Genomic DNA, 24,702 nt, shown 5'->3' on the forward strand with positions numbered 1-24,702 from the left:
ATGGGGATACAGTGAAGTCCAACATATGAGGAAAAGTGACAAGTTCACCATCACACGTGAAGGACACGACAGTCCCCACATCACCAAATAAGTTACACAGGAGTTGAAATGCAACAATTTCACAATTAACCACATGGTCTGAACCAAAATGTAAAGGTTGCTACAAAATGATGTATACCGCGGATCACAGCGTCAGCCTTGGCTCTGTTAGAGGACACTGCTGATGGCAGGATGCAGTACGGAGGGAGTCTTTAGGGACCACTCTGATCTGCTCTCTGAACAGCTTGGTTTAGAGATTTTGAGTTCCAGCGTGAATCTGACCTTTCAGCTTAGTTTTACAGTGATTCACTGCATGTTCAAACATCCTAGATGGGACTTGGCCCCACAATTCCTGTTTTAGGAGGCCAGGGGCCTCATTTAAAATGGAGTGCGTAGAATTCATACTAAAAGTGCACGTACACCCAAAAGCCGAAAATGCTCAGGGCTGATTTATGGTTCCGCGTCACCAACGCAGAGTCTACAGCGTAGGTGCGCGTCGCCGCGTACCCTACGCCGTAGGCTCTGCGTCGTTTTAACGCGGGACCATAATTTAGGCTTACACCCGCACCTAAAGGTTTCACGCGCGCGTAAAACTCATTATATATATAAAAAAATCTGTGTCGCTTTAGGGAAGAAATGAGGGGCTCCTAAACGCTCTACGAAGCCCCTAATTTGTTCTGTCCTAAAGGGGTGGGTGAAGAGGAGGTTCCCGGCGTGTCCTGGCACTGCGGCTGCAGCAGCAGCAGAGTCCTGACTGACGCTGAGCTTCACACACAGAGGAACACGATCAGCGCTATTTTATTATAAGTCTGACATATGTTGTGATATGTGATGACATTATTAAGAGTATTACATGAATCTGGCTTCATTTCACCACCTCACAGCCTGCGTCGCCAGTTCCCCGTGTCTTAAGTAAATTCTTACGGGAGGGTCCTAGTTGCCGTAAAGATAAGCAGATTTTTCAGTTAGTTTTTTCCTTTTAGATCCGAGGCTTTGCGTAGAGGGCGGCCTCCGCAACTTTCAGGCGCTTTTTCTGCGCAAGCAAGCTTTATAGATGAGGCCCCAGTTCCTTGTCCACTAGGCCACTAGGACTTCAGTGGTAGCTTGGTCAACTTTTGCATTTCCACATATAAGAGGCCCAAAGCCAGGAAACTTACCCAGGAACAGTGCACTCTCCCTGCATGTAGGACCCTGGAAGGTGTGTAAATGGCATAATGAGTGTTTGGATATCGCACAGTGTATGCCCGGCTTTACTCATGTGGTCTTCCATGATCCTATCACTTCTGAGAGCTTCTGCTATGAAAGGCATGACCTGGTATGATGCTGAGCTGCTCAAGGTGCTGTGTTCAGGTCGTAGTATGTCTTAGGTTGTATTATCTCTCTTGACTTTTTCTGCTGCACAGATTTAGAGGAACATATTTTGGTGTTTAAAAGCAAGTTTTACTACTTCATAGTTAGAAACTGTAAAATGACAGTTTGTGTACCCAAATCTACTCAAAGGGGATTTTACTACATCCTGACATGTGTGGAACATGGTGTGCAACACTTTTTTTGGGGGGGGGGAGGTTAAGCGACGTTAGTATGTGAGGCCCCGGTTGTTTTTGGTACCACCATCACCATGGAGACGAGGTAAGTGAGAGTTTATGGAGGCCCTGTGGCTTAGTTGGTCAAAGCACCTGTCTAGTAAACAGGAGATCCTGGGTTCAAATCCCAGCAGAGCCTCTAAACTCCTCTGTTTTTGGATGAGAAGAAGATTAGAGATGTCTCATTCATTCATATTTCTTTTTTTTTTTTTATTAACAAACAGTGCAAACGATGACAAAAGACAGCATCAGTATGTGTGTGTGTGTGTGTGTGTGCGTGCGTGCCGTGTTTGAGTGTAAATAAGGTGATGAAAGTAGGTACATAAATTGAGAATATTGATTCGAAAGTGAACAAATAAACAATTTTCATATAGAGTGGTGTAGCATGATATCATATAAATATAGCAATATCCTAATATAACATATTTTGTATAAAATATTATAACATATAACCAAATTATATCACCATACTATTATATATTACAATATAATACTATAGTTTAACATGCCAAGAGATTTCATAACTTTAATATAATAATATGAAACAATATATCATGATAATGCCAGTAATAATTATTAGAGTTAGAATTGGTCATTTATGTTTTGCAATGAGGGGTGAGGTCAGACCGGGGCGTCAGGGAAGCGAGCAGGAGGCCCCCACCAGACTTCAGTTGCCCGACCGGGAGCCCCAGCAGGAGGCAAGTAGGACGGCAGTGAAAGGAAACCCCCCCCTACTATATAAGTACATATATATATATATATATATTTTTTTTTTTTCCCCTTTTCTTTTTCTTTTTTTTTTATTTTCCCCTATTCCCTTTCCCCCACTACCCCTCCTGATTAATTTTGTTAGTTCTGTTAGATGTCATTTAGAGTCAGGAGGGATCGCATCTTGGACCGCAACCAGACCCAGAGGAGGCTGCCGGCCCGTTGTGGATCGACCTCCTGTGCTTCTCCTACTCTGGGCAACTCCCAGACCCAGAGGAGGGGGTCTGCCCGCTGAGGAGAAGCTTTCCAATTTTTCATTATTCATTTATTTTATTTAATTATTTATTTATTTAATTGTTCCCTCCCCCCCTTTTTTGAGAGTGAGAGGGATGGGGTTCTCCCACACCTGCCCCCTACCGCCAGCCAGGGCCCCGTCATGGCCCCACAGAGCCAGGCCTGGAGCCCCCGCCCACCTCTACCTTCAGCCAGTCAAGCCCGGCCCCGCCCCCCCGCCTTTACTCTAATTATGATATAATAACTTCATTATCATGATTATTGTTCAAATTAAAAAAAATAAAAATAAAATAATAAATCATAATAATAATAATAATAGTAATATACAAAAAAGAGAAACTTTGGTTGTGATGTTGGCTGATAATGTTGGCAATGAGAACAACAACAGTAGTAATAATAATTACAGTCATGATCTTAATCATAACCAATATGTATATGTTAATAATAAATACTCTTCAAGAGTGACAGCAACAGTTATTGTTATCATCACATTCATAGTCATGGTTGTAATAATAATGTAATAATCATAACAATATGATAATGTAGTAATAATAATATATAATAGCTGTAACAATATATTTAATATATGGTGATATAAAAGTGTAACAGTAGTAATATATGACAGGCATAATATGTAATAATACTATATATAATATATGATCTTATAGTAATATGATCATAAAAAATAATGATAAAGTAAGAGTTGTAAGTGACAACAAAATGGACAGAAAAGAGGTATTTGTGAGGTATTTGTGAGAGGAATCAGCTCTGGATGTATTGTAGAAAGGGGGACCAAGTGTTTTCATAGGATGAGATATTATTTTTCAAAATAGCAGTGAGTTTTTCTAGGTTTGAATGATCTGTTAGAAGATTAAGCCAGTGGGTTATGGATATCTTTGTTCACTTTATATATGTTAAAGCAAGAAAAAACGTGTTTTTCATAATAGGTCCCCTTTAAGTCCGGCACACTTTTGAGTAAATATCAATAGTATGCATTAATCCGGACTTACTACTCGGAGCGCACACGGCACTTCCTGCCGTAGCAGCACCGCTCCGCTCTTTCCTGTTTATCCTGGCCCAAACAAGACGCATCATTGGCTGCCTGTCGCTAGCTCATTTCTAAACTTTGCAAATACATCTACCCACACACAATAATGTGATAAATGATGAATCATCTGGTTAATATCTTGTGGAAACTAGGGGCTGCAATGATTCCTCAAGTAACTCGATTACAAAAAATGGAGGAATTTCCTCGGCTTCGAAGCCTTGTTTAAATAAAAAATACATTTAAACTTAATTTCACACTGGTTCTTTTTAATGTGACAACGTGCTACACGCATGTGTCCCTTATAAAGCCGAAGAAGACAGGACTGAAAACAGTGACAATGAGAAAACGCAGCAAAGCAAAAGAAATAAGAGGAAGAGACAAGATGTTGAAGCTGTGGGGTCATTTTAAATTAAAAATGAATAAAAAATATATAAAAATACTAAAAAAAAAGGCCCTGGTCCACAGCCAAGCATCTCTGTTGAAACGTGTTGGTTCTGGATGTGAAGCTGCACAATTTAAGAATATTTTTTATTTTTGATACTTGGAAAAAATACTTTTTTTTTTTTTTTAATCTTTCAGGAAATGTTAAGTTTAAAACAAATTTTTATTTTTATTGGAAAATTTAACAAACAGTTAAATTTACTAGTTTGCATCATATGTAAATGTCAATTATTCTCATAAAAGAAACAAATTGGTTGTTTTTAATCAAGAAATCTGTCTCGTTTTCTATTGTATATTTATAATTGGGCTTTAATGAAGCAAAACTAACTTTTATCCAATTAATGGATGGAATATTTCATAGAATAATCGATCACCACAATATTGGGTAGCTGCAGCCCGTGGTGTCCACCATCCTGGACCTGAGTAGACCAGGAGAAACTTCTAGACCAGCAAGACCAGAAGACCTGTTCCCATGACAACAGCTGGATGTTACCATGACGATAGGGGGATGTTTAGGCTCCACAGGACTGGAAATGAGGACCAGGACACCTGTCCACAGGTGGACACGTCTCACTGGACTGATGTGGTCCATTAAAGTCCGTCTTCTGCGTTCAGGACCGTTTCACGTCTTCAGAAACGTGTTTAATGACGCTTAAAATGTTTATTAGTTCAATTTATTACTTCTATTTTGGATATTTGTGGGTTTTTCCTCCAACCTTTCACCGTTTTTAGTAAAATAACATGATAAAAATAATTAAAAAATAATAAAATTAGTTTGTGTGACATCATGAGACAAAACACGCCTCCTAGATGTTGCCCTGCCCCCTCCTTGGTGACATCACCAACGAGGCTCAGTTTTATTACTAATGTTCCAACAAATGAGCATGATGGGGTCCTGGTCCAGGTCCAGGTCCAGGTCCAGGTCCAGGTCCAGGTCCAGGTCCAGGTCCAGGTCCAGGTCCAGGTCCAGGTCCAGGTCCAGGTCCAGGTCCAGGTCCAGGTCCAGGTCCAGGTCTCAGGTGGCCCCCGACAGCGTCTTGAAGCGGTCCGTGGCCTTCAGCGTGCTGAGCAGCGTCAGCGACAGCGAGTCCACGCTCTCCTCCAGGCCGGCGGCGCTGCTGATCTCCACCGTGTAGTCGTTGGCCTGAGGGACGAGACGGACAGCTGTCAATCACGTACCAGAGCTCCCTCTGCTGGCGGCAGCAGGAACTGCAACCGGACCGAGCCTGAACAGGTTTGACCAGGTTAGATTTAAGACTTTTTAAATACCATTTTCAAACTAAATTTAAGACCAAAAAGACAAGAAATCACTAAGAAATCCAGCGCTGAGGTCGAGGTTGCCAGATCTGACAGGTTCCAGCCCAAATGCGATGTAAAACCCGCAGAAAAAACAGCCCGAATCATAAATTCTCTACGTTAAAACCCTAAATTATTAAATGCGGAATAAATTTCAAGCTTCACAACACCACTAAATAGCACAAAAACGTTAAGATCCAAACCAAGACTACAATTAAATTGAGTAGATTAAAGCAAATCAAATATCAGTGAGTTTATTGTTCAAGTTTCTACTTTTCTCTGCCATAATGGAAATTTTTTTGTTAATAATTTCTCCTGAATATTTAGTAAAAACCAGGAAAAGCGGCCCAAATATATATTTTTCAGCCCAATTGGGCTGAAACTGGCCTGACCTGGCAACACAGATTTAGAACCTCAGCAGGAGATTCTCCTCAAAACGATGAAATAAACTTTTAATGATGACTGGATACGTTCCCTCCAAAATTAAGAGCACTGGATTGAGATTTAAGACAAATTAAGACATTTAAAGTCCTTATTTTAGCAAAAATTGAATTTAAGACTTTTTAAGGACCCCGAGGATTCCAGATGTGCAGCTCCCGAACCGCCTGCCTGGACTCTGGGATCTGGCCAACAGGTTCCAGCCCAAACGTGATGTAAAAACAGCCCAAATCACACATTCTCTATTTTAAAACCGTCAATGATTAAATGCGTAATACAGTACATTTCAAGCTTCACAACACCACTAAAAAGCCCCCAAAAAGTTCAGGCTCCAAACAAAGACTACAATTAAATTAAAGTAGATTAAAGCAAATCAAATATCAGTGAGTTTATTGTGTAATAGTTTATTGTGCCATAATTGAAACTTTTTTGTTAAAAATGTCTTCTAATATTTCGTAAAAACCAGGAAAAGCAGCTCAAATATATATTTTTCAGCCCAGTTGGGCACCCAGAAGCCTCTCTTCCAACTTAAAACGTTTACAACAAACCTGTACGCCTCGCTGTCATCTTTGGGAATCTTAGTTTTCAGCCATGAGAAACTGGAATTTTCCAGCCATTTGTCACTAAATTTACATTTACTTATATTTTCTTGCCTTGTCTCGAGACTACGGTGACGGTTGCCAGATCTGGCTTACAGGTTCCAGCCCAAACACGATGTAAAACCCACCGAAATAATGAAAAAACAGCTCAGATCATACATCCTCTATGTTAAAACCGTAAATTATTATTATTTTGTGTAATACATTTCAAGTCAAAAGCAAATGAAGATTCACAACACCACTAAATAGCCAAAAAAGTTCAGGGCCAAAACAAAGACTACGATTAAATTGAGTAGATCAAAGCAAATCAAATATCAGTGAGTTTATTGTGTACGTTTCTACTTTTCTCTGCCATAATGGAAACTTTTTTGTTAATAATTTCTCCTAATATTTAGTAAAAACCAGGAAAAGCAGCCCAGATTTTATCAACCCGCCCAATTGTCTGAAACTCGCTCAACCTGGCAACCCTGACTGAGGCGTCTAACAACTGGTAAATGGGTTTATTTCTCCTCAAAACAATTAAATAAACTTTTCCTTTTCAAAGTGTAAGAAAACTTTTTAATGATGACTGGATTCCCTCTAAAATTAAGACCCTTGGATTGAGATTTAAGACAAATTAAGACATTTAAAAGGCCTTATTTTAGGAAAAATTGATTTTAAGACATTTTAAGGACCCGCCTTGGTTAATTATTTTACTTGTACGTCATAAATAATTCATGTGAACGCTGAAATAACCCCCAGAAGCCTCTGTGCCTGGGGGGCGGGGCTCACCAGCTGCAGCGACGCCAGCAGGTACTTGCAGGCCTCAAAGTTGTCCAGGCCGTGGACGATGGCGGCGAAGGTCCGGCAGCGGCCCACGCTGCTCAGCGCGCCGACGATGCGCTCGCCGTAGTCGTGGATGTCGAAGACGGGCTGCTGCTCCTGGAAGAGAGACAGGTGTCAGGTGAGGGGGGCGGAGCTCAGGTGAGGGGGCGGAGCCTGAACCGGCCCCCGGGGCCTCACCTGCAGCTGCAGCTGCGGCCGGATCTTGTCCTCCCACTCCTTGACCCGGCGGGACAGAGACGTCTCCTGGGTGTAGCTGCAACTGTTGGCCACCAGCTGGTTCTGGAGGGAGACGGAGACGGTTATTGATCCCTGAGGTTCATCTGGATCTGGTTTGTTGTGGTTCCCAAGAACCAGAACCAAGCAAGGTGAGGCAGCGTTCAGTTAATCTGCTCCTCACCGGTGGAACAAACTTCCTGTAGACCTGAGGTCTGCTGCAACTGTAGATCCTTTAAATCAGGATAAAAACATTACTGTCTACTCAAGCGTACTCCCAAATTAATACTTACCTGCTGTATTCTACTGCCCTTATTTTTTAACAACTTGTGCTTTTTATTATTTTACCTCTTTTCTTATAATTTAATTTTATTTTATTTGTTATTTAAGCGTACTCTTAAATCAAATACTTTTTGAAAACCGCGCAAAGTTATGGAAATAAGACCTGAAAACAGGCGTTGTGGCATAAAATTGTCAAATTGGTTTAATTCACCGTACGGATTGTTACAGATTACGTTTGTAATACTGTATTAGACCCGGTCTTTGTACATTTTGACCGTATAGAAACGTAATTCTTGCCATTTTAAGAATGTGATGTACCTGCTGTACTCTACTGCCCTTACTTTTTAACAACTTGTGCTTTCTATTATTTTACCTCTTTTATCATTTTATTTCATTTTATTTGTTATTTATGTTTTAATTGTGTCTCTTTTTCAATTTCGAGAAAAAAGTCGAAATGTCGAGATTAATGTTGAAATACAATTTCAAGAATAAAGTCGAAATTTCGACTTTTTCCTCAACAATCCAACTTTATTCTCGACATTTCGACTTTTTTCTCGCAGTGCATATTGAAAAAAAAAAAAATCTTCCTCCTCTAAAATACTATTTTTATTTTCCTCCTACCTGGCCCTAATACTCTTCCGTAGCTTCCATGCTCTTAATCACTGTGGATTACAATCTAACTACAACAAAAAGTTCTTACATCTAGTTTTACAAGTGTATTTGTAATGACAGGGAAGAACATGAATAAGTTTATAGTGGGTGTGTGAATGATCAATAATCAGTATTATTGGCAGTAATGAGGCTCAGGCCGTCTCTCCGGCCGATCGCTCCACTCACCACGCGCAGCTTCACCAGGTCCTCGTACGTCAGCTCCTCCCTCTGGGCGTCTGCAGAAACACATCCTCGTAAACACCCGGACTGATCCGATCGATCGCATTGATCCGGCGGGGGAGTCTTACCCGGGGAGATGGAGTCCGGCGCTCCAGCGAACTCGGCCGGAATGTCGTCAGGAAACGCGTCATACTCGCCGCCCGAGTCGTCGTCGTTTCCACCTGAGGAACCGACATCAGACTCAGTCACCAGAACCGTTGAATCCACTCACAAACGGGTCGTTGGTGTTAAATTACCCATCAGCGCGTCGAAAGGCTCCTCCCCCGGCTGCTCTGGCCCCGCCCCCTCCGGCTGGAGGAGGGTCCGCCTCAGCTCCTCCTCTGACAGCATCACACCCTGAGTGACATCACACAGGCATCATTTACCTGACCAGAACCCGGACCGGGGTCGACGAGGACGGCCCACACCGACGGGGACTATAGAGGGAATGCGCATGACGTCACAGATGCGACTTCACAGGGGGTTACTTCCACTGAGTGGCAGAAAGACTGAGTGGCAGAAAGACTTTCAGTTTTAGCAACTGGAAAACATCTAAAATGGGAAAGAGCTGTTGTGCGATCGACTCTACTCATAGATTTAGCAAGAAATCGGAGTTATCGTTTTACATACTGCCGAAAAATAATCTTAAGAGAGACAAATGGATCGCTGCAATTCACAGAAACAACTGGATTCCAGGCACCGAAACGTGGATTTGAGGTTCCCATTTTGTATCAGGTAATGTTGGATTTTTGGGTAGCTAACGTTAAACGGTCAAATCATAAAGTTCGGTGTCGTCATCACTTTAATTTCTACATCAAATCCTGCCTTGAAGTCGGACCAAGCGTCAAGACTTTTGTAAGCCTTCAAGCTTTGCTTCGTGTATTTCCCCGGCGTAGACATTAAGTACATATAAATATCAGGAAACTGGATTCGGGGCCAAATATTAATGTCCATGGACCACTGGGTCTTGATAACTGTACCAAATATTAATGTCCATGGACCACTGGTTCTTGGTAACTGTACCAAATATTAATGTCCATGGACCACTGGTTCTTGGTAACTGTACCAAATATTAATGTCCATGGACCACTGGTTCTTGGTAACTGTACCAAATATTAATGTCCATGGACCACTGGTTCTTGGGGTAACTGTACCAAATATTAATGTCCATGGGCCACTGGTTCTTGGGGTAACTGTACCAAATATTAATGTTCATGGACCACTGGTTCTTGGTAACTGTACCAAATATTAATGTCCATGGACCACTGGTTCTTGGTAACTGTACCAAATATTAATGTCCATGGACCACTGGTTCTTGGGGTAACTGTACCAAATATTAATGTCCATGGACCACTGGTTCTTGGTAACTGTACCAAATATTAATGTCCATGGACCACTGGTTCTTGGGGTAACTGTACCAAATATTAATGTCCATGGACCACTGGTTCTTGGTAACTGTACCAAATATTAATGTCCATGGACCACTGGTTCTTGGTAACTGTACCAAATATCAATGTCCATGGACCACTGGTTCTTGGGGTAACTGTACCAAATATTAATGTTCATGGACCACTGGTTCTTGGTAACTGTACCAAATATTAATGTCCATGGACCACTGGTTCTTGGTAACTGTACCAAATATTAATGTCCATGGACCACTGGTTCTTGGGGTAACTGTACCAAATATTAATGTCCATGGACCACTGGTTCTTGGTAACTGTACCAAATATTAATGTCCATGGACCACTGGTTCTTGGGGTAACTGTACCAAATATTAATGTCCATGGACCACTGGTTCTTGGTAACTGTACCAAATATTAATGTCCATGGACCACTGGTTCTTGGGGTAACTGTACCAAATATTAATGTCCATGGGCCACTGGTTCTTGGGGTAACTGTACCAAATATTAATGTTCATGGACCACTGGTTCTTGGTAACTGTACCAAATATTAATGTCCATGGACCACTGGTTCTTGGTAACTGTACCAAATATTAATGTCCATGGACCACTGGTTCTTGGTAACTGTACCAAATATTAATGTCCATGGACCACTGGTTCTTGGGGTAACTGTACCAAATATTAATGTCCATGGACCACTGGTTCCTGGTAACTGTACCAAATATTAATGTCCATGGACCACTGGTTCTTGGTAACTGTACCAAATATTAATGTCCATGGACCACTGGTTCCTGGTAACTGTACCAAATATTAATGTCCATGGACCACTGGTTCTTGGTAACTGTACCAAATATTAATGTCCATGGACCACTGGTTCTTGGTAACTGTACCAAATATTAATGTCCATGGACCACTGGTTCTTGGTAACTGTACCAAATATTAATGTCCATGGACCACTGGTTCTTGGGGTAACTGTACCAAATATTAATGTCCATGGACCACTGGTTCTTGGTAACTGTACCAAATATTAATGTCCATGGACCACTGGTTCTTGGTAACTGTACCAAATATTAATGTCCATGGACCACTGGTTCTTGGTAACTGTACCAAATATTAATGTCCATGGACCACTGGTTCTTGGGGTAACTGTACCAAATATTAATGTCCATGGACCACTGGTTCTTGGTAACTGTACCAAATATTAATGTCCATGGACCACTGGTTCTTGGGGTAACTGTACCAAATATTAATGTCCATGGGCCACTGGTTCTTGGGGTAACTGTACCAAATATTAATGTTCATGGACCACTGGTTCTTGGTAACTGTACCAAATATTAATGTCCATGGACCACTGGTTCTTGGTAACTGTACCAAATATTAATGTCCATGGACCACTGGTTCTTGGGGTAACTGTACCAAATATTAATGTCCATGGACCACTGGTTCTTGGTAACTGTACCAAATATTAATGTCCATGGACCACTGGTTCTTGGGGTAACTGTACCAAATATTAATGTCCATGGACCACTGGTTCTTGGTAACTGTACCAAATATTAATGTCCATGGACCACTGGTTCTTGGTAACTGTACCAAATATCAATGTCCATGGACCACTGGTTCTTGGGGTAACTGTACCAAATATTAATGTTCATGGACCACTGGTTCTTGGTAACTGTACCAAATATTAATGTCCATGGACCACTGGTTCTTGGTAACTGTACCAAATATTAATGTCCATGGACCACTGGTTCTTGGGGTAACTGTACCAAATATTAATGTCCATGGACCACTGGTTCTTGGTAACTGTACCAAATATTAATGTCCATGGACCACTGGTTCTTGGTAACTGTACCAAATATTAATGTCCATGGACCACTGGTTCTTGGGGTAACTGTACCAAATATTAATGTCCATGGACCACTGGTTCTTGGTAACTGTACCAAATATTAATGTCCATGGACCACTGGTTCTTGGGGTAACTGTACCAAATATTAATGTCCATGGGCCACTGGTTCTTGGGGTAACTGTACCAAATATTAATGTTCATGGACCACTGGTTCTTGGTAACTGTACCAAATATTAATGTCCATGGACCACTGGTTCTTGGTAACTGTACCAAATATTAATGTCCATGGACCACTGGTTCTTGGTAACTGTACCAAATATTAATGTCCATGGACCACTGGTTCTTGGGGTAACTGTACCAAATATTAATGTCCATGGACCACTGGTTCCTGGTAACTGTACCAAATATTAATGTCCATGGACCACTGGTTCTTGGTAACTGTACCAAATATTAATGTCCATGGACCACTGGTTCCTGGTAACTGTACCAAATATTAATGTCCATGGACCACTGGTTCTTGGTAACTGTACCAAATATTAATGTCCATGGACCACTGGTTCTTGGTAACTGTACCAAATATTAATGTCCATGGACCACTGGTTCTTGGTAACTGTACCAAATATTAATGTCCATGGACCACTGGTTCTTGGGGTAACTGTACCAAATATTAATGTCCATGGACCACTGGTTCTTGGTAACTGTACCAAATATTAATGTCCATGGACCACTGGTTCTTGGTAACTGTACCAAATATTAATGTCCATGGACCACTGGTTCTTGGTAACTGTACCAAATATTAATGTCCATGGACCACTGGTTCTTGGGGTAACTGTACCAAATATTAATGTCCATGGACCACTGGTTCTTGGTAACTGTACCAAATATTAATGTCCATGGACCACTGGTTCTTGGTAACTGTACCAAATATTAATGTCCATGGACCACTGGTTCTTGGTAACTGTACCAAATATTAATGTCCATGGACCACTGGTTCTTGGGGTAACTGTACCAAATATTAATGTCCATGGGCCACTGGTTCTTGGGGTAACTGTACCAAATATTAATGTTCATGGACCACTGGTTCTTGGTAACTGTACCAAATATTAATGTCCATGGACCACTGGTTCTTGGTAACTGTACCAAATATTAATGTCCATGGACCACTGGTTCTTGGGGTAACTGTACCAAATATTAATGTCCATGGACCACTGGTTCTTGGTAACTGTACCAAATATTAATGTCCATGGACCACTGGTTCTTGGGGTAACTGTACCAAATATTAATGTCCATGGACCACTGGTTCTTGGTAACTGTACCAAATATTAATGTCCATGGACCACTGGTTCTTGGTAACTGTACCAAATATCAATGTCCATGGACCACTGGTTCTTGGGGTAACTGTACCAAATATTAATGTCCATGGACCACTGGTTCTTGGGGTAACTGTACCAAATATTAATGTCCATGGACCACTGGTTCTTGGTAACTGTACCAAATATTAATGTCCATGGACCACTGGTTCTTGGGGTAACTGTACCAAATATTAATGTCCATGGACCACTGGTTCTTGGGGTAACTGTACCAAATATTAATGTCCATGGACCACTGGTTCTTGGTAACTGTACCAAATATTAATGTCCATGGACCACTGGTTCTTGGTAACTGTACCAAATATTAATGTCCATGGACCACTGGTTCTTGGTAACTGTACCAAATATTAATGTCCATGGACCACTGGTTCTTGGTAACTGTACCAAATATTAATGTCCATGGACCACTGGTTCTTGGTAACTGTACCAAATATTAATGTCCATGGACCACTGGTTCTTGGTAACTGTACCAAATATTAATGTCCATGGACCACTGGTTCTTGGTAACTGTACCAAATATTAATGTCCATGGACCACTGGTTCTTGGTAACTGTACCAAATATTAATGTCCATGGACCACTGGTTCTTGGTAACTGTACCAAATATTAATGTCCATGGACCACTGGTTCTTGGTAACTGTACCAAATATTAATGTCCATGGACCACTGGTTCTTGGTAACTGTACCAAATATTAATGTCCATGGACCACTGGTTCTTGGTAACTGTACCAAATATTAATGTCCATGGACCACTGGTTCTTGGTAACTGTACCAAATATTAATGTCCATGGACCACTTAACTAATTATGTCTGTCTAATTATGTCTTGCCGCTTTTAATGTCAATGTAAAGCACTTTGAATTACCTTGTGTTGAATTGTGCTATATAAATAAATTTGCCTTGCCTTAACTGTGTCTGAAAAGTCTCTAAATCTATTTAAGCTCTGTGTCGGAGAACCGCCCTGAGCAGACGAGGAGATCTGATTGGCTGGTCCACCGCCGCAAGGCATGCTGGGAAACTACTGGGACTGTAAGCTCTTACCACCCGCCTGCAGATCCTCTTCTGCTTCTTCACTTTGTCCTTTAACGTGGTCAAATAAATGTAGTTGAGGTCTGAAAAGACAGGAAGTGGCTGTCAGCCTTCAAAATAAAAGCATGTGAACGGAGATTAGAGTCAAAGCTGCTCTTCACCTGTAAACGTGGGTCCACACTTGAACTTCTGCTCCTGATGATCGGCTGAAACGCACACAGACACACACACACACACACACGCAGGTGAGGCAGAGTTTCAGAGTTTCCACAACACGTCCGACACTGCAGCGACGCTCAAATCTCACAGGATTGTCTGAACCAGCTCATGAAGTCCTGCAGCGCCGCAGCTCGCTTCCTCTTCCTCTTCCCCCCGTCCTCCACGCCGTCGGGAACTTTGTAGCACTTCCCTGCACACACATACACACATGGATCATCAGACAGTTACTGCTTACTTGCTTAAAGTTGTCCATCGTGTCCGATGATGACATTCCATCTCTATTTCTTGTGAGTCCTCATGTGGCTCTTTAGTCCAATCCGTGATCCACACTGGTGGCCACAGACAGAACGGTATGTGGGGGCGCTCTGATGTTATTTTTGTGACTGCTTGGAGCCTTCTGATGTTAAAGAGGTTTCCATCAAGTCGGAATCACTGTCCTTCTCGATCCTCTAAACAAAGTATCATCTAGTGCTCTGGGGGGGGGGGGGTATTGCACCGCGGGGAAATGGAGTGACGGAGAAGTGTGAAGGTTTCACGACGGCGTCACGGCAACGGCGTAGGCTCTGCGTTGGTTTAACGCAGAGCCATAAATCAGGCTTCAAGATGGTGAAGTCAATCAAGTGCCAATGTTTGGAGCGTGGGTACATCCAGGATGTTTTATGCTTATTTTTTAGTTGGAAGATAGTGTTTGTGATGGTCAGCTCAGGCTTAGCAGCCGTAGGCCATTTGCATCGACTTGTATGATTCCATGCCCCCCCAATAACCCCGCTCCACTTGTTGTCCTTCCCCACTCACCCTCCCGCACCATGCTCAAACACATGCACACAGCGCTGTACTCAGTACTGGAGTTGAGGGGGGATGAGGGGGGACGGCATCCCCCCCTGAAATAAAAACAGTCCAAATCCTCCCCCTGTAAAACTGCCATCCCTCCTTTCCATCCCTTATGTCATTTCATCAATGAATGTGGTTTTACTGCTATTTCAACATTTAGAGTCATCACCAGAAAAATAACACCAAAAAAATAACTTATTTGACAATTTTCACCTGTTTCAAGTAAATTTTCTCTTGAAATAAGTAGAAAAATCTGCCAGTGGGACAAGATTTATCTTCTCATTACAAGCAATAAAATCTTGTTCCACTGGCAGATTTTTCTACTTATTTTAAGTGAAAATCTACTTGAAACAGGTGAAAATTGTTGTTTTTTCCAGTGATGAGTCTTGTTTTAAGTGTAATGAGATTTTTTTTTTACAAAAAATGAGACCAGAAATAAGACAAATATTCTTGTTAAGATTGTGAGTTTTTGCAGTGATCCATGTTACTTATCCTGTGAAGGACAGAGTCATATTGATAAGTTCAGAAAAGTGTTTTTTATTGTTGTGTTTTGATGTATTTGATGTAAGCCCAGTGGATATTTAAAGCTTACAGAAGGCTGCATTTAACTGCTGCTATGTCATTCCTGCAGTATTTCTGCAGCTGTTTTGGTCACTGCTATTATTTGTAATATATTATATCATTTGTAATCAGCACTTATTTAATTATATTAAATAATGGCAGCTGGAAGATAAGAAATATAATATAATAAATATTAATTATCTGTCCCCCATATGGTAAAATCCACCATCCCCCCCGATTTTTTTTTTTTTTTACAACTCGAGTACTGGCTGTACTCAACAATCCCACATCAGCTGTGCTCCAGCAGCACACACACACACACACACCTGAGGGCCAGGACTCACCTGCTTTGAGGGGCTTGTCCTCCCCGACGACGGCGTACGGGTCGTGCAGAGCCCACATGTTCACCTGAGACACAAGTAAAGTTGCTTTCATCAACAAAATTATGACTAAATATACTGAGGAAAACGACACCAGACGAAAATGCAGCTCATGTGACGATAACGATAATTAAATATATAATGCAATATCGTAGAGGAATAAAAAACAGACTAAAATGTAGATTACAAAATAAAAACTCTGCTAAAATGTGTCTTCATTTTTGTTGACCAAAACGAGACGAAATGTTCTAACAAAGATCCTTTATCTCCATATTTTCAGTACTTTCCTCTGGTTTAGTCTTTACACCAGTTTAGTCTTTAGATCTTTGGATCTACTTTCCTACATAGACGTGGAAAAGAAAACCCAATGTGTTGTGGAAAAAGAAAAAGATGGGGAGAAATTTGGAAAAATAAATGTGTTGTAAACTCAAATGAGAGTCTTCTGTATCTGGAATGAATGTATTCTTGAGTCTATAAGGTAACAATAAACCCGGCAGCGACTAAACGGTAAAAAATAAACGAGGAGGCGTGTTCATGTACCGCCGGGGCGGCTTCGGCCTCCTCCGGCCGTCTCTCCGCCTCCAGCTGCCGCCGGTCTCGGAGCATCCGGCCGTCGCCCGGCGTCTGGAAGGTAAAGAGCAGAGAGGTTAGCGGTGAGACCAGCGGAGACCAGAACCTGCAGGGGGGGTCGGGCAGAACCGTACCACGGCCTGGTGCCGGTGGATCTGCTCCTCGGGCCCCGGCTCCACCTCCATGTGCTCGTCTATGGGGAGGAAGTCGTCAGCGGCGTTGGCGGCGCCGTAGTCAGGGGCGTCAGCATCACCGTCGTCAGGGGCAACTGCAGCATCAACATGGATTTAGCAGGACGAACATCCAGCAGGAACGTGAACAAACTGAACTGCACAATTCATGTATAAAGCTAGGAACAACTTATTACCATCTCACTTGCAGGAAATGTTTTATGACAGAGAGGGGAGGTAGAATTTAAGGGGTTCTCTAAATTTTAAGACTCGTAGATCACGAACAACAATGAAAAGATTTTCTATATCAGTCAGTGGAGTTAAACTATGGAACAGAATGGATTCAGAATTAAAACAATGTCCAAACATTAACCAGTTTAAAAACAAATATAAAAACACTATTAGAGTAAATCTGTGTATATTTATGTACAGAAATGGGCAGCAAATTATATATATATATATATATATATATATATATATATATATATAGTGTAAATAAGTATATTTATATAAATATATGGGCATGTGTGTACAAATATATAGAAATATTCAACTATATGTATGTATGTATGTATGTATGCATGCATGTATAAGTATGTGTGTGTGTATAATTACAGTAGCCTATATAATAATAGTAATAATAATAATAATAATAATAATAATAATGTTATTTAGCAGTGTGAGTACAGTGTGTGAATATTTATAAATACAGGTTAAATTATCAGTCAATGGGGGTAGGACTAAATAAATTTACACTTCTTCTTACTCCTTTTTTGGCACATGTAAATCAAGTTAGCAAGTTTTAAAGGATGACATTCTTTGTTTTGTTGTTGTTTTCTTAAACTTCTCATGAAGTGTTGTTTCTTTTTTTTACATGTAAAAAAATAAAATAAATCAAATCAAATCAAAAAAACGAGTCAAAAGGCCCGGCAGGGGGGCGCACCTGTCTGCGGCTGCATCTCAGTATCCTCGGGGCCCAGGTTGCCCAGCTGCATCAACGCCGCTACGTCGGTGGGCGAGCGGCGCGTCAGCAGGATCAGGTCCCCCTCCCCCGGCGCGTACAGGTTGATCCTGAAGTCCTTCTGGCTGCAGACCAGCTCCCCCTTCAGGCTGGAGCAGAGCACCGCGGTGCAGTGAGGGGCGTGGCCACAGCGGCGGGGAAGGAGGAGTCAAACGTACCAGGATGTGGAGACGGAAACACTCACGTGATCAGAGGAAGCTTCTGCTTCTCCCGGCTCTCCGGAGCGATCAGGGATTCGGGGGGGAGAGGGGTCACGTTCACCTTCTGGGGGGACGGATCGTCAGCACTCATCACAGCAGGGGGAGGAGTCAGGGAGGGGTCGTGGTCGGGGTCAGAGAAAAGGTAGGGGGGGAGTCAGCCCACGTTTACACGTAGCCGGGTATTTACAAAAACGGATATTTCCCCCTCTACGTTTTGAAAAATACCATCATTTACACGAACCCGCATAAATACCTGTTAAGGTGCTATGAGCAGCCAAACCTACAGGGGGCAGTGTAACGAGAAGATAAAGTCATGCTAGCCAATCCGAATCCTGGAAAAAAACATCAACAAATGACACGAGTAACTTCCAGTTACTTCCAAGATGAACAAGAGTCTTTGGTTTGGAGTGACAGAGAAGTGGAGTTACTTTTGAGTGTGACTTTAGAATAGAATAAACAGGTAAAATACAAGAAAATATTGACGGTGGCCAAACAAATTGTAAACACAGGTCGCACTCATGGCGCTGGTGACGTTTCTGTCGCATAATGTGACGTTCTGAAGCCTAAATGTCTGTTTCCCTCCGTTTACAAGCAAACGTGAAGACGGAGTTTTTGCAAATCTCCACTTTGGCCGGAGTTTTTCAGAAATTATCGTTTTTGGTGACTTTGAGCTTCGTTTTCATGTAAACGAACGGCCAAAACGCATGAAATCACCACCGTTTTTGCTACGTGTAAACGGGGCCTCAGAGAGGGGGCAGGGTCGGAGAGGGGGAGGAGTCAGGGGAAACATCGGGGGAGGAGTGAGAGAGGGAGAACTCACCGCGCTGGAGTCAGACCTGGAGAACTTTTCCGACACCTCCAGGTCCAGATGGCTGAACTGCAGCAGACAGACAGACAGACAGACAGAGTTCTGATGATGTGGACAGAACCGGTGCAGGTAAAACCAGCTCTCAAAGCCAGGCGCCAAAATTTACAGGAAAGTAGTAGTACCCCCACCCCCCCCCCCCTCATAAGTCTGATGTAGATCTGCTGTTGTGTTTGGGGTATTTCCTGTCACATGACCCAGTTCCAGCCTCAGACCATCGTCCCTCCACCCCCGTGCTTGACAGTCGGGTCTGAGGTGGTTCTGCTGGTTTCCTCCAGACCTGGTTCTGGACATGAATACCAGACATGTCCACCTTGGTCTCATCTGTCTACAGGACCTGGTTGCTGGTTCAGTCTTCTTCTTATTGCCCCACCAGTAAGCCCCACCCCCCTTAGTTACTGTTGCTAACTGACTATTTTTGTGTATTTTTTCATGGTCACATGACGGAGCTCGTGGATTCCCTGCTGGGACGACTGTCGGTGAACTCAGAAAATGTTTGTAATAGTTTCTCTCTTTTTGATTAAATAAATAAATAAGTATAAATATTAAATTAAATATCAGCATTGTGGAAAAAAGAAGAAAATACAACATATTGCTGTCTCTCACCGCATCCCGGTCGTCAGTATCATCGCAGCTCGTCGCTCCTCCTGCGTCGCCCCCCTCAGCCGCCGCCGCCGCCTCTTTGCTCCGCCTACACAGGAAACAGACAGGAAGTGAGCGTCTCGTCTCTTCGGTGGGACCTGGCAGCTCGTGGAGGACGAGCCTCACTTCTTTTTCCGGTCGTTCACGTAGTCCAGAGTGGTGCAGACCAGGCTGTACAGCATCTCCACCTGAAACACAGAGACTGCTGGTCAGAGCGCCCGCCGTCGGTCACGTGACCCCAGACGCCCCGGCTCCACCGCCTCACCTTCTTGCTGTAGATGCAAGCAGAACCTTGGATGAGCAGCGCCGCTTCGGCGAAGTCCAGCCGCGTTTTCCCTCCATCGAACGTGATGGACGTTTCTTCCAGCTGCGAACCAGAGACACGGGTTACTCCCTCATTGTGACGTTGGGCCCACGTTTGACCCAATATTGGGCCCATATTTGACCCAATATCGGCCCATGTTTGACCCAATATTGGCCCATATTTTACCTATATTTGACCTTATATTTGGCCCATATTTGACCTATATTTGACCCAATATTTGGCCCATATTTGACCTATATTTGACCCAATAGTGGCCCATATTTGACCTATATTTGACCCAATATCGGCCCATGTTTGACCCAATAGTGGCCCATATTTGACCTATATTTGACCTATATTTGACCCATATTTTATCTATAATTGACCCATATTTTACCCATATTTGGCCCATGTTTGACCCAATATTGACCCATATTTGACCCAATATTTGACCCATATTTGACCCAATATTGGCCCATATTTGACCCAATATCGGCCCATGTTTGACCCAATAGTGGCCCATATTTGACCTATATTTGACCCATATTTGACCCATATTTTATCTATAATTGACCCATATTTTACCCATATTTGGCCCATGTTTGACCCAATATTGACCCATATTTGACCCAATATTTGACCCATATTTGACCCAATATTTGACCTATAATTGACTCATATTTGGTCCATATTTGACACATATTTTGCCCACGTTTGACCCATATTTTGCCCACGTTTGACCCATATTTTGCCCACGTTTGACCCATATTTTGCCCACGTTTGACCCATATTTTGCCCACGTTTGACCCATATTTTGCCCACGTTTGACCCATATTTGGCCCACGTTTGACCCAAACGCCCCCGTTCACCTCCTCCAGGTAGTCGTTGAGCTCAGACGCCACGTCAATCTCCCAGTTCTTGGTGAGCTCTCGGATCGGCTGCAGCAGGTGAGCGTAGCGGCTCTCCGCGGACTCCATGACGTAGTGGAGGAAGAGGAGGAGGAGGAGGACCACCTGAAGTCGGACCAACACTCAGTTAATTAATAACAGAAAATAAAACAGACACCAACTGTTAGAAATGATTCAGATTTATGATGACGAATCTGCAAAAAGAGTTCATGGTCTTCACCTTCAACTAGACTTGTAGTCAAGACCGCCTAAACCGAGACCAGAGAGAATCAAAACCAAGACCAAGACTAGTTCAGCACCTGATGACAGGCATCTCCTGATCTTAAGCCTTAAGACTTGTGGTGACCGAGCTTTCAAGGTTATGGCTGCTAAATTTTTGAAATGCTCTGCCTGCACCTATTAGATCTATTGAGTCTGTGAGCTCTTTAAAAGCCAACTAAAAACCTACCTTTTTAAACAGGCTTTTATGTAAACTGCATTGTTTGAAGGTTTTTATAAAATTTTTCTCATGTATTCTATGTATTTTATTGCTCTGAACTGTTTTTTATTGTGTAAAGCGCTATATAAATAAACTTTACTTACTTACTTGTTTTCTAATAGGAATCAATGAGTGTGATTGGTGTGACATCAGCACCTCAGTGTTTACCTGTAGTTCAATTACTGCAATGCGAGGAAAATAACACCACGAGCCGGGAAATTGTTTTTGAATGCTATTTTCGTGGATATTAATTGGCACAAGGCGTGGCTTGTTCCTTTCAAATTCTGTGTTACAAACAAAATCAGAGAACTACATTTAAAAATACTACATAACATATACCCTTCTAACACATGTATCTCAAAATTCCTTGACATCGATAACAAATGTACCTTTTGCAAAACTGAACCTGAAAGTATTAACTCACTTGTTTTATGGCTCATATAGCAGCACATTTTGGAAAGAACTTGAGAGCTATATACTCTGTAAAACAACACATAAAATCAACATTGAAGTGAAGAACATTATAATTTATTTTGAATTCAAAGAAAAGAAGTTATGCACTATTGTCAATCTTTATATTTTATTAGGAAAATTTCACATCCATAAATGTAAATTCCAAAACTCTTCTCCATTATTTAAATTGTTTTTGATTGAAGTTGATTATTATCTCGTCTCTTAAATTAATTACAAATAAGAAATGTACATCAATGATGGATATCCATTCTGAGATTTTCAGTCATTAAGCTGTCACAAATATAATTCTCATTTTATGCGAAATATTATGAGACCTGATGTTTCCCCTGTTTGTGGCTGCTCTGCTACGGGTTTTGTACAGTCTGTTTTTATTTTATGAGTCTGTCTTAATTATTTTATCGATTTTATTTGATGTTGTACGGCGCCCTTGAGTGCCATGAAAGGCACCCTATAAATAAAATGTATTATTATTATTATTATAATGAAGTCTGTCACACCAAGGTTTTGTTTCTTTTATGTATTTATTTTTTCCCCTTTTTATTTATTTCTTTTCTTTTCTAATTTGTATTGTTGTTGTTGATAATGCATGACTGTGCTCTGTGCTGCTGATGTTGCACAGGTTGTGAAGTGAAATTTCTGCTTGTTGTACATTGTTTGTATATTGCAAACTTTCAATAAAAAAAAAAAAAAAAAAAAAAAAAAAATAATAATAATAATAGTTATTTACTAATTAATTAATTAATAATTACTGCAACATCCGCAAGAAAAGTGTCCGAAACCCTTGTGGATTTTGCATTATTAGCCATAAAATGTGATCTTAAGTCCCAATAGTAGCAGTACTAACAGTAGTACTAGTAGTAGTAGTAGTAACAGTAACAGAGTGACAGAACTTCCGCAGAAACACATTTTTCAAAACTTCACAGTGAATTAAGAACAAAATTTAACAACTGAACATATAGACACACACGCCGAATACAAGAAGCTACCCCTAGAATTAGTTACCAACCTTAACTAGTGTTCTATCCAAGTAACGATCGCAGATAATCGCAAACAAACACAGAAAATAAAGATTTTTAAACGCAGTCTGGTCGGATGACACATAAACTCATCCACTGGTTGACAAACCAACTCAACTACCGCGAGAACTGCATCTGATGTTTGAGAGAAAAGCCTGCCAACGAGATCTTATTCAGTATAAAGAGAGAAAAGCTCACCGGGAAGAGAAGTTTGACAGAGCTCTGGCTGGTCGAGCGCAGCTAACCGTTAGCACCGTTAGCGCAACCAAAACACCCGCGCTGAAGGCTTCTTCTTCGCCTGTCGGTCTGCGCATGCTCGGGTCGGCCCGGCTCGGCGTGCTGCCCCCCGCCGGCGAGGTGCGGTACTACCACAGGGAAGCGTATCTGTCAAGTTTGGGATTTAAAAATAAGGGCAGTTTTCTATGGACGTAGATTTGTGTCTTAATTATTCAATCAAAAAAAGATTTCTTCAATCAAAAATATATTTTCAATAAAAAAATTCACTTCAATCAAACAAATTTTCACTTTAATCAACAAAAAAAAAATCACTTCAAATCGAAAAAAATATTTTCAATCCAAAAAGTGTTCAAATTTAATTTTTTGGGACTCAAATACTTTTTTGCATTCAAACACTTTTTTTCTTTGATTGAAAAAGTTTTTGTTTTATTGAAGTGATTTTTTTTCATTGAAAATATTTTTTTTCTTTTTGAAGCAACTTCTTTTTTGATTAAATGATAAAGACACAAATGTCCTACCCATAATATGGCCCAAACACAAAAAAACACTACTTCAATCAAAAAAGTTGTTTCAAACAAAAAACACTTTTTTTCTTTGATAATTTTTTTTGATTGAAGTAAAAAAAATTTTAATTGAAAATACATTTTTTGATTGAAGAACTATTTTTTTTTATTGAATAATTAAGACACAAATCTACCTCCATAGTTTTCCACCGCTGGCTGTCAACCAGCCCAACTGAGATCCAGTATCTTACTGTACATTTCAAGACAGGTTTACAAGAAATCTGAAATAACTACCTGTCAAACATTTATAAACTACAACTATATGCCTAGAATCTGATAGGTCTACCTTTGTTGACACTGATTCGTATGTATATCATTTCTATAATCAGAATCAGAATCAGAATTAGGTTTATTGGCCAAGTCAGGTTAAACAAGACAGGGAATTTGACTCTGTTATTTTCGCTCACTGTACAGTAAATAGACAAGTGACAGCTCTTATTAACATATATACAATTTAAAAAAAGTGAAAGGTGCAGCAGTATGAGGTAGACATGGTTAATGAAAGGTGCATTGTTACAGCATATGATTGTGGTTATTATTATTATTATTATTATCATTATTATTATTATTATTATTATTATTGTACAGTGATTGATTACTCCCAATTAAGCCCAATTATAAATATACAATAGAAAACAAGACAGATTACTTTATTAAAAACAACCAATTGATTTATTTTATGGAAATAATTTATTTACATATTATTTACATATTATGTTATTTCACAATGTTTATATGTTTATATTTACAAATCAGAGTTAACCAGTGTTAAACTGTTTTAAGTATCAACACACTTTCTTCAAGCCCACTGTCCAATTTGTTTATGCTTTACCTATTTTCTTTCTGTCACTGTTTATAGGTTATTGCCCTTGCTTTTCTTTTTTTGAGCACTTATTCATAGACATTTTCAGATCAAATTACATCAAATAAGAGACAAGGAGATAATGAGCCATTTAACAGTCCAGGGCCGAATTATTGTCTCAG

At 41.0% G+C, this 24,702-nt stretch overlaps 1 protein-coding gene and 1 non-coding gene across 2 annotated transcripts; one reads left to right on the forward strand and one right to left on the reverse strand.

Moving 5' to 3' along the window:
* Window positions 1-1,687: 1,687 nt before the first annotated feature.
* trnat-agu (transfer RNA threonine (anticodon AGU)) lies at window positions 1,688-1,761 on the forward strand. Its single transcript has one exon. It is a non-coding gene; the product is annotated as a tRNA-Thr (tRNA).
* A 2,156-nt stretch (window positions 1,762-3,917) lies between these two features.
* Window positions 3,918-23,211, reverse strand: ncaph2 (non-SMC condensin II complex, subunit H2). The gene is made up of 21 exons (XM_061714901.1): window positions 23,117-23,211; window positions 20,912-21,055; window positions 20,004-20,105; window positions 19,865-19,926; window positions 19,703-19,787; window positions 19,052-19,108; window positions 18,216-18,295; window positions 17,954-18,120; window positions 16,975-17,108; window positions 16,811-16,894; window positions 16,235-16,298; window positions 14,587-14,688; window positions 14,441-14,485; window positions 14,292-14,362; window positions 8,894-8,993; window positions 8,726-8,818; window positions 8,604-8,653; window positions 7,449-7,550; window positions 7,218-7,367; window positions 5,102-5,257; window positions 3,918-5,011 (listed from the first exon to the last, which is right to left on the reverse strand). The coding sequence occupies exons 2-20, from the start codon at window positions 21,017-21,019 to the stop codon at window positions 5,129-5,131; spliced, it is 1,785 nt and encodes a 594-aa protein (XP_061570885.1). The 5' UTR covers window positions 21,020-21,055; window positions 23,117-23,211; the 3' UTR covers window positions 3,918-5,011; window positions 5,102-5,128.
* Window positions 23,212-24,702: the final 1,491 nt, after the last annotated feature.

This window comes from Cololabis saira, chromosome 23 (genome assembly GCF_033807715.1).
Source record: "Cololabis saira isolate AMF1-May2022 chromosome 23, fColSai1.1, whole genome shotgun sequence".
Lineage (NCBI taxonomy): Eukaryota > Metazoa > Chordata > Actinopteri > Beloniformes > Belonidae > Cololabis > Cololabis saira.